The 10,962-nt window shown below is 23.1% G+C and overlaps 5 protein-coding genes across 5 annotated transcripts; 2 read left to right on the top strand and 3 right to left on the bottom strand. All coding sequences in view use genetic code 6, as the record gives it.

The window, feature by feature from the left end:
• Positions 1–291: 291 nt before the first annotated feature.
• On the bottom strand, positions 292–537 carry TTHERM_00028510 (hypothetical protein; the record flags this gene model as incomplete). The annotated part of the gene is made up of 1 exon (XM_971754.1): positions 292–537. One exon carries the CDS (start codon positions 535–537, stop codon positions 292–294), a length of 246 nt encoding a protein of 81 aa, XP_976847.1.
• An 877-nt stretch (positions 538–1,414) lies between these two features.
• Positions 1,415–4,392, top strand: TTHERM_00028500 (transmembrane protein, putative; the record flags this gene model as incomplete). Its single annotated transcript, XM_971753.2, has 9 exons — positions 1,415–1,649; positions 1,728–1,801; positions 1,888–2,010; positions 2,231–3,385; positions 3,462–3,664; positions 3,719–3,878; positions 3,937–4,068; positions 4,115–4,225; positions 4,279–4,392. Exons 1-9 carry the CDS (start codon positions 1,517–1,519, stop codon positions 4,390–4,392), a joined length of 2,205 nt encoding a protein of 734 aa, XP_976846.2. The 5' UTR covers positions 1,415–1,516.
• A 462-nt stretch (positions 4,393–4,854) lies between these two features.
• TTHERM_00028490 (hypothetical protein) lies at positions 4,855–5,319 on the bottom strand (the record flags this gene model as incomplete). The annotated part of the gene is made up of 1 exon (XM_971752.3): positions 4,855–5,319. One exon carries the CDS (start codon positions 5,317–5,319, stop codon positions 4,855–4,857), a length of 465 nt encoding a protein of 154 aa, XP_976845.1.
• A 456-nt stretch (positions 5,320–5,775) lies between these two features.
• Positions 5,776–7,314, top strand: TTHERM_00028480 (hypothetical protein; the record flags this gene model as incomplete). Its single annotated transcript, XM_971751.2, has 1 exon — positions 5,776–7,314. Exon 1 carries the CDS (start codon positions 5,920–5,922, stop codon positions 7,312–7,314), a length of 1,395 nt encoding a protein of 464 aa, XP_976844.2. The 5' UTR covers positions 5,776–5,919.
• A 954-nt stretch (positions 7,315–8,268) lies between these two features.
• On the bottom strand, positions 8,269–10,811 carry TTHERM_00028470 (thioredoxin domain protein, putative; the record flags this gene model as incomplete). Its single annotated transcript, XM_971750.3, has 4 exons — positions 8,269–8,482; positions 8,548–9,396; positions 9,674–10,047; positions 10,188–10,811. The coding sequence occupies 4 exons, from the start codon at positions 10,809–10,811 to the stop codon at positions 8,269–8,271; spliced, it is 2,061 nt and encodes a 686-aa protein (XP_976843.1).
• Positions 10,812–10,962: the final 151 nt, after the last annotated feature.

Raw genomic sequence — 10,962 nt, 5'->3', positions numbered from 1 at the left:
CAAATAAAATTTGAAGAAAATAAAATATGCATATAAATGACAAAAAATTGCACATAATGCTAGCTAAAGTGAGTAATTAATACATATTTGACAGATTCTGCTAATTACACAAATGAGAACAGAAGAAGAAAATATGCATTTAAGTTAATTTTTGGCGTTTGTCTAATTAGATTTTGTGATGACCAATAATTAATCAAATTCAATCATAACCAAAACCCTTAACGCTTTATGCTCTTAATTTCTAAACTAGATTAGTAATTAAGGATGCCATAATTAATTTATTTATGCTGATCATTCTTCGTCTTCACCACCAGCAGCAGCTCCACCAGAAGAAGCAGCATCTTGTTCAACCTTAACAACAATAGGAGCAATCTTAGCGAATACTTGAATTAATCTTTGGTGGCAGTCGATTTGCTTTTAGAAATCAATGGTAGATCCATTTTTTTAAACTAAACTGTTATAGCATATTTTATATAATGAATCAAATGCAGTACGATTGAATTATCTTTAAACGTCGGCAGCGTAGTTATCTTCCATTTTTTCTTTCCTAATATTAATTCTTTCCTTTAGAAATTAATTTTTTTTCTTTCTTAATCTTTCTTTTAATTGAAAATATTAATATTCCAATTTATCTTAAGTATATTTTTCCCTTAAGCATCATTATTTATAAAGGCAGTCTTTGGTTTGCTCTTTCAACTACATATATGATATTCATTTATATTTTATTAAATATCCTTAAACACTCTATCTATGCATCAAGCATCAGCAATTTATTTAGTTATTATTAACAATATACATACAAATATACAAGAACGCTTACCCATCTATTGAATAAAAGTGAGTACTGCATATAAATAGCTTAAAAGTGACTAGTTTCTTTATATTTTGAATGAGTAGCTCTATATTTTAATAATTCTGTATTTTATTAGGTATTTAATTCAAAAAATTGATGTTTATTTTGAATTTATTTATTGTATTTATAAAGAGATAAAAAATTCAATATAGCTATTCATTAACATAACCTATAAATTTTCTTTTAGTCTTATTATTAAAATCAATAATTTAATTAAAAAATAATATCAAAATATTAATAAATGTTAGGAACAATTAGCTAATAACATTAAATGAAACTACTTAAAAAGCTAAGATAAATATGTTAAAAGTTATAAAATACTTTTTAGAAATTATATAAAATTTTTTTTTGGATTAATCTATTGTATTTTATCTTTTCATTAAATTAAAAATATAAAAATATTGATAAAAAATGCTAATAAATATAAGTTAGATTGATAATTTTTAATATAAACAGAAATTAATAGCTATTATTTAATTTTTGATTTGTAAAAAAATTAAAAGAAATTTGTAATTAATAATAAATTGATAGATATATAGATACATATATTCATAGATATATAGAATCTAAATCATAAAATAAATAAATTACTCAACCAAGCAATCAATCATAAATAAGAAAGCTTAATTGTTATTTTAACAAAGTAGGAAGAATCTATTAGTTATGAAGATATTATCAATTACAATTCAAAACAAAAAAGGATAAATATTGTTTATGGTTACTTCTAATAACTTTTCTCATGAATAAGGAGTTAGATACTCTAATTCTATTTATGAGTATATTTTAAGTGTTTCCAGTATTATTTTTTTTGCAATGAAAATTAAATATTTATTATAGCTTAATTTACCATTCTCAAAAATATTTTTATGTATAGAATAGGAGAAAAAAGTTGATAAGACAATAATTATAGATAGCTCAATTATCTGCATATGCTACATCATTCAAGAGGTAGATTATACTTCTTTTCTGCTAAAATAAAAAAATAATATTTTTTTGAAATTGTTTTTTTAAGATTTATAACTTTATTAAAATAGTTAATAATTCTAGTTCTAGTTCCAACATCGTAAACACAAATAGGCTTTGAAGGAGCTAAAAAGCTGAGCAGCTATTTTAAATCTAATTCGAAAATGGAAGACTTAAATAAAAAATATATTTTGGTAATATTTAAAATCTACTTTTAACAAATAAACAAACACACTAAAACTATACAAACCTTTAAAGATAGGTTCCAATTTATAAATAAATAAATAAGAAATTGCCAGCAACAAAGCAATAATAATAAAATAATGGCTTTAAAAAATAAAATGTTATTATCAATTTATTAATTAGGAAAAGCTTGTTATAATTTCATTAATTTTAAAAAAAATAATTTTATAGATCAATTAAATGTTAGAAGATTTTTTGTATACGAGGGAACTTAATTTGAGTAAAGTGTTCTAATTTAAGTTATAATAAGGAGAAAAGATGCATTAGATTTATTCTAAATAATAGGCAGATTTTGAAGTTTTTAATTCCTTTTTAGATATGGATAACTCTAAAGAGAATAAAGAAATGAAATCAATAGCAAATATTCCATTGAGATATTGGACTTAAGTTTAGTAAAATATTTAAAAAGTCAACTTAATAGTTCAGTAGTCCAAAGAGATATCAATTAATGTTACTGCTGCTACTGATAATGCTAATTAAACTTCTGTATAATCTAAATATAAAAAAATAATAGAACAATAAAGAAATTTATTTTATAGATATGCATTTAAGCTCACTACAAAAGTAGCAACTCAGCCAAAAAGACCTTTAACTAATTATTAACAAGTTTCAATGATACCAAAGCATTAAATAAAATTAGATTCTATTTCTTCTCATGATATTCAAGGAGGTTACCATCGTAAAAACAATTCAGTTACTACTCAATACATGCATTATTAAAAAGAAACTATATAAAATGGTAATATAAGTTAAACTCCAACAAGTGTAGCAACTGTTGACCTTTTGGATATGGATTTTTTTTCAACATCTTCAAAATCATAACAGCAATAAATATATAACCCATAACCATAAATATAGTAAAACATTACACATAGACCTGTGTAAATTCCAATATAAAAATAAGAATCTAATGTACTTGACTTATTAGATAGTGAAGATGAAGATGAAACTCCTACTACATCTTAGGCTGCACCCAAAATTAATACAAATAACTAAATTTATTAAAATAATAATAATAACAATAATTTAATTAATAAACCAATAAATTAAAATGGTATCAATAACGGCTAAATCAACACCACTCCTTTACCTAATTTATAAGCATAACCAAATAGATATAGTAGTATTTTTGGAAACAAAGTAACATAGTAAAATCCTCTTCCCTAGAACACTTTGAATTAAAATGTAGCTCAAAACTAACAAAGAATGTCATTACCTGCAAATAATAATAATGCAGCTCAGCCAAACATAACTCCTAAACCTCCATTACAACCGAATTAATAATAAAGCAATTTGCAAAAGAATGATGTCAGCTTAAAAATCCAAGTAATTTAAAATAAAAATAAATGTTTTTTCTTTGTTAAAAAAGTTAAAAAATAAATAAATATTCTTTTTAAAATAGGAAAAGCTTCAAATAATATAAAAAGATAATAACTTTCCATAAGGATTTTAGCTTAATGGATAAATAACTGTTTAGGGAGATTTCAAAGACGATGTTGTTTTGATAGAATTAAAAGGTAAAAATTGGGATCCTTAAATAACAAAGCACAGAGGTACTCCAAACACCTTTCCATACAGGACGAATAAAGAAAATACTGCATATTAGTAATTTAATAATTAAGTAATTTAAATAAGAGAATTAAATCATGTTTTTTAAAGAATAAAAGTTGACAAATCTTCCTTGAGCTAACCAAAACCAGTGATCGATCTTCTTATGAATAGCTAGTTAATTTTAAAAGCATAACAAATACCTTTATTTTTTTTATATTAATATGAAACTAAATAAGCATAATCAATAAACTTTAGATTTTAATACATGGTAACATATATTAATTTACTTTTACAATACCAAATATATATTTTATATAATCAAAAAGGTAAATTAAAAGTGGAATAGTTCTTTATTTGATGTGCAGTTTTACATTGTTTTAGATGATAGATTGATATTCAGTGATATGTAGCATAACCCTTTTGCCTCTTCATATTAAAATAAAACTCTCTTGTGGAAGGTAAATAATAATTTAAATATATTTTATATTAATACAATGTCTGTAGACTTAAAAGTTGAACGCAAATTCAAAAGGAAATTTATCATTAACACTCCATGGAATAAATTTATAGCCATAAGAAATTCTTAAATATATAAGACTCTGCATGAAATCAGATGTAAAAATTTTAATTAAAAAATAAACTAGAATATAAAATGAAAATAAAAATAGAGTATACTAGCGGATTTAGATGCTTAAATGACTACTTTAACTCCTGGAAGAACTATTCATTAAGCATAAAAATAAATGTTAATAGAATATAAAATTTTGCCAAATTCAAATTGAAACAAAAAGGTAAAGTAGTTAAAATATTTGAAATTCTAAATCCTCCTCCCAACCTCTCAATCAATCAATATCCACCCATCTATCAGTATATGTCTCTCTCACTGCTTACTAGCTGCATAAAAACTTCCATTTAAAATCTTTTAGTCAATTATAAACAAGATGCTCTTTTAATTTAAAATTGTATATATTATTTTCAATAATTAGAAAAATAATTTATTTTGATCTATAAATTCTTAAAAGTTGTACATAAATAAATAAATGATTAAAAAATAATTAATATATTATAAACCATTTTAAAATTCTACTCATTATTTATATTAATTACAAAAAGTGTATTTTTTTTAAATAATAATTGCTTTAAAAATAAATACTATTTAAATTATTTGCTATCTTCATAAGTTTACTAACAAATATTCATATATATTTTATAGATGTAATCTTTACTTTTTTATAATTAAAATTTCACTTGCCTATCTAATAATTTTATAAATATTTGGAATCTTCTATCACTTAACCACATGATTCTAGATTTTCATTAAAAGCATCAAGAAGAAGTTTATTTACAATCAAATCTAATTCATTATTCTTTTTGAATATATTCTATGAAGAATTTTTAGGAAGATTATTTAAAATTTGATCGAAATTTTTATCTATTTTTGTAATGAGATAATATATATTTTCTAAAAGTTGCACAGAAGATGATTAACATTGTTCTAAAGTAGGTGCTTGTTAGTCAAGTTATTCATATTAATCTTATTTTAAATTTCTTAAAATAGTTTCTTCTTGCTTTTAGCACATATCTTCTTGAATTTTTAATAGACTTTCCATTTTATCAAGTGTTTTGTAAATTTGTTGTTTGTTGTTATCAATCAAGGTAAGAACAGAAACCTTTTCATCTTCCATTTAAATATTCATATTTATGTCCATTTCTCTTGCTAAATTATATCCTTCAAAATTTGATTATAAGTAGGTTTTAGCTTGTAATTTATTAATTGTTTATTCTTTCGCAAATTATTAGTAAAAAAAGTATTAAGACTGTTTGTCTATTTACTAAATATCAAAATATTCAATAAAACAAATAAGTTTGCTTATTAATATTGAGTTGGATATTAATTAAGTAATAGTTATTATAGATTGAAATATCAATATTTAATTAATAATCTTGTTAGTAATAAGAAATATAAAATAAAAAATATATTTTTAATTTTAGATATTATTAAATTTCTGGCTGGTTTCCAATTTTTTTTGAATTTAAGATACCGTATCTTGTCTTTGGTATCTTCTAATTATTGATATATTTTGGAGTGTTGCTTAAAGATTTATTATAAAATTATAATTAGATACCATACAATTTAAAAAAGAGTAATCAACTCTTAATCAAAATATAAATAATTTATAATAAAAATAATTCTAATTAAGCAAACAAAAAACTAGATAAGTAACACATCCAAATCAAATATTCAATACTTTTATTGCTTTATTTACCATACTTATCATAAGCAAAACTTCTCAAAGCTTGATTAACAAATGGAGATCAATAATAACGTAATTGAAGGTGTCTATGAAAAATGCTATGAAATCTTGTTTTAAAACTTAAAAAATGAATCTGACTAGAGATAAATGCTGGAATTTATGCAACTCACTAAGACTAAATGCTTAGAAATTTACTAAAAGCGTTATACTGAATATGAATAACAAATTACAGCTAAATATAATGCTTAATATATGTAGTAAATTGGCTCTTTAACAAACGAGCTTGAAAAGCAGCTCATATATGAAAGAAAAGTTAATTAAGTATATAATGAAATTAACTAAGAACTTAACTAAAAATTATAAGCCTCTCTAATATTTGGATCAATATTTTATAGTTTAGGAGACTTCCGTCTAAAATAAGAAAAAATTAAATAGTAGAACTTATAAAGCTAAAATGAGGCCTAAAAATAAAAAATCGATAAGCTCAAAAAAGAAACTGTTTGCTTGATAAACATGAACAAAACTAAAGACGATTTTATTCTCTAGCTAAAAGATAAAGTAAATGCCTTGTAGAAATAGTCCAACACTCAAAGTTCTAATCAAGAATACAGTCCACCATAATTCAAGATAAATACTGATTGCTTAGGAAATACACCAGAAGTTAAGAATGAAAGTAGTAGCTTAGCTGGTAGTAGTGGAAGTAATAAAAGTCTGGGAACTTATATTAAAGAACTTAATGAAGAGTCAAATTAATCTAGCTAAGACGAAAATCACAATAAAATCTAAGAAGAAAAAACAGAACCTACTTTGCTGTCAATCACTAGTGATTTTGATATGTACAATTATTCATTTGGTAAACTTTTCAAAAATAAATCCTTGCATATGCTAGAGGAAGTTAATTAGTAAAATCTTAATATAGAGTTACCATAGTAAAATGTTGTTAAAGATTCTATAAAAGAAGAAGTCTTTCCAAAAACAACACCTAATGCTTAAACATAAAAAAAATAATAAGATTTCACATAGTAGCTTAATACTAAATAAGCAACAATTTCACTTTTCAATTCTAATTCTGATTAAACTCTTGGAAAAAAGATACCTTCTCCTATTTATAATGCAAAAAAGTCAAAAGAAAAATATTAAATAGTAAATATAACTCCGTCAATGTACAGATTAAAAAAAGTAAATAGCTAATCTCTATCGTGTAATTTTAGCTAAGGCTAGCTTTTTAAGGCAGAAGCAGAATAATTGAATGAAATGGTAATAGAACCAACTTTATCAAAGCAACTAAAATATCAAAATTAGTCTAGCATAATAAATAATTAAAATAGCAACTAAAATTTTTTAAATAGAATGAATAATAATGATGCCCGTTCATTTATTTTTACCCACAAATCTCACCTAAAAACTTAAGTGATTCACAACAATTAATAGACTAAGAAAAAAATATGAAAATAAATATATAAAAAAAAACTTCAAATTAATCATCTTTTTCAATTTGTAATCACAATAAATTTATTATTTTTAAAAATAATTGTAAAGCACTTTCAAAATCATTCGTATATTTTATAATATCAATTATTTCAATCTTAAATTTTTTAAATTAAAGCAAATTTCATTATAACTCTTTATTATATTTAATTTAATAAGTTTATAATTTAAAATAAAAAATTTTTAAATATTATAAAATCTATTGTTAACAATGATTTAGTATAAATTTTTATAAAACTATTGCTATTAAAAAATCAGTTTTAAATTAAATTTACATGCATATATTCATTAATATTATTAAATTTAGAATTTTAACATCTATATTATATATATAATAATTGGATAATATCTCCATTTTAACTAAAATAATTTAAGTGCATAGTTAAAAAAATTACAATATAAAATTAATAACTTTGCTAAATAATAAATTCGAAATATAATTTGCACTTTCACTACCTTCACTGTTGTCATCTTATTGATTAGAAATACTTATTAAATAGCATCTCCTGGATTTAATTAACTTTTACAAACCTGATCAGGCTATTTTAATCTTCGTAGAATAGAAGGAGAGCATGATACTGATTTTTTTCAAAAGATAGATTTTATTTAACATTATTGATAATGATTAATAATTTAAAAAGGGATTTTTATTAAATTTGTTAATTGACTTATTTTTTATGGGGATAATTATATAGATGAGAAAATAATTAATTGAGAAATAAATTGAGATTAGAAAATATTTAAATATTATTGAGAGATTAAAGAAGTATAGATATTTTATTTGCATTAATACAAATTTTAATTATTGTTAAGGAGCTTTATATTGAAAAATACAAACAAAATTAGTTATTTCTATAAAAAAAGAGTTTAAAATAAATACAAATACAAATTAAAATATTTAATTTAAAATTTTTTTCAAAGCTCATCTTTTTTATATTTGCTTTTGCTCTTTTGAAGTCTTTCTTATTCTAATCTTTGTTTTTCACTTGCATTAAAGGCATCACAATCTCTTTCATCCAAATCTATTGAACCTGGTAAGGCTACTAATCCTTTAGGTTTCTTGCCTTATAAGTCATCCATAAAGCTGATAAGATTTTCAAGTTCAAAAGCTTCCTTAAGTAATCTATACCTATAATTAATATAAAATTTTAAATTAATTTAAATTTTTACTAGATTAAAATAAATAAAAATTACTTAGTTTTCTTTTAGTCTAAGTAAACTAAGCTGTTAAGATTTGTATCATGAATTTTAAAGTATTATAAAAGCTCTCTGTGGCATTTAGCATCAATATAGAAATAACCAATATCTCTATCTGCATAAAGCTTCTTAATCTTGTTAATCTTCTCTAAGTCTAACTTAAATTTACCTTCCTTTGACATATCGAAAAGAGCAATTAAGCAAGGCTTCTCAGTATTTAGAAGACATTTCTCCTCAAGTTCTTCTTATTTTTTAATTTCTTCAACCTTTATTTGGTCAACTACTTCATCTTGCTTTTAAATGGCAATTTAGTTTAAATAATCAACTACAGATTTAAACTAGAAGTCCTTTTATTCATAAGGAGATCTTCTAAAAGTGTTTTAAAAGTCATTTAGTTCTAAAACAGCTACGATTCCAGGAACACCATTTAAGCTCCAATTTTTAATTTCACTTTAAGTTGGATTAACATAACGAACGAAATTCAAGTATTTACGGAAACGCTATTGCTATGTTACTATAAAGAAGATCAATTTTTGATAGTGGTCATATTTATCATGAGCTAAAATTACAGAATACTTTTTACCATCAAGCCCTTCTCTTATTTTCTTTCTTGCATCTTAATCATTTTCCACTTCACTTTCAACTAAATTGCTGTATAAAACGGAGTTTAGAATTTCTGAAGATAAATCATTTTTGTCATCATATTTGTTAACTTTAACAAATTATTGTTAATTTCTAGTTCCACTTAATGGGTAAATTATCACAGCTGGATAGGTTGATAAGCTACTACCAAAAATTTCATTGCATTCAGCATTACATTGAACTTAGTAATACTTAAACATGTTGCTATTTTTATATTAATATAAATTTATTATTTTTAAAATAAAATAAACATTTTTATTTTGATTATTTATTCTTATTAAATCTTTAGATCTTAAAATGTAAAATTAAAATTTTATTCAATATGAAAGTATGAGCCTTATTTTAAAAATAGATTTCTTTAAATAAGATAACTCTAAACAAAGTTTAAATAATTCCATCTCTTAAATTAAAAAATAAAAAAATTTATTGCCTTTTCTGATATTTTTTTAAAATAACTTTTTAAAAAAATTTAAATAATTACCCGAAATCTTATTTAAGCTAGTCAAAAATCTAAGCAGTTTCAGAAGATTTTCCTTTCTAAAGATGGAAGGCTACGAAATTTTCTTTATATTTCTTCAATGCTGCAAGAATTTAGCCTGGTTTTAACTCTTGGACATCTACATTTTCGGGAATATCAAAGTATGTTCCTTAATTTTATTTGGTGTTTTGTTTGTCAACTTGCATAGATTTAAGTTATTCTTAAATGAAAGAAGCAACAGCTGGGACAGTAAATTCACCACTGAAATCGGCCCTTTCATAATCAGTGCCTGATAATTTTAATGCTATAAGAAGTGGGAAATTTGAAACATTATATCTTTTTTTAAGCTTTCTATTGTCAACATCAGCTAAACCAAACTATTTATTTTAAAGTATTAATTAGATTTATTCGTTTTTAAAATTAAAAATATTTAAATAAAATATGGCTTGTTCTGATCTAAAAAAAAAATAGTCAATTATGAAATTTTAATTAAGTTTAAATAGAATTTTAATCTTACATCAACTTAGCCACGATATTGTCCACTTAAGGCACGTAAAAATAGAGGTGGTTATTCCTCATCTGTGAAAAGAACTAACTTTAATGGGATTTCTTTAAAGTTTAAATAGTTGTCAATGTCCTTGGGATTAGAAATAGTCTTAATAAAAGAAGGAAGCAATTCTTTTGACTTTTGCATTAAAGCATCCGGACTAACCATACCTTAATAGGGCACATCTTTAGGTAGTTTTTTATTTTTCTTATTATAGATGTCTAATTCATCAGATTCTGGTTAGAAGAAAGTAATATGAGGTAATTAATCTTTCTTTTCAGGGTCACATGCAGGAATTCTTGGTTGGTCTTCAAAGTTTTCCCAGACTTTTTCACAATCTACTAAATAAGTAAGAACAACTCCATCAACTAAAGCAGCATATTCTTTGAAAACTTTAACACCGACATTGCATCTTTCACATTAATTTAAACGAGTTACCATAATCGCAGATAAAGAATTAGGATTGCTTCTTACTTTATCAGCTATATCACTAAACTATGTTATGGTTACAAGTTCAGCATTCACTTACCTAGAGCTACTCATTAAAACGAAAATAGCTAAGGAAACTAAAATAAACAACTTAAAAGATCTCATTTTTATTTAGTCCTACCTATTTATCTTGCAAATTATTGCTATTCTAATTTTAAGTATAGATAATATCTATGATTTCAAAATTTAATAATTTTTATTTATTAGAAATAATTAACTAAACCTTTTTTTATATCAAGCAAACTCAATTCAGATA

Source organism: Tetrahymena thermophila (genome assembly GCF_000189635.1).
Source record: "Tetrahymena thermophila SB210 genomic scaffold scf_8254667, whole genome shotgun sequence".
Taxonomy (NCBI): Eukaryota; Ciliophora; class Oligohymenophorea; order Hymenostomatida; family Tetrahymenidae; genus Tetrahymena; species Tetrahymena thermophila.
The sequence above is the reverse complement of the archived record's forward strand: the minus strand, read 5'-3'. Positions and strand labels throughout refer to the sequence as shown.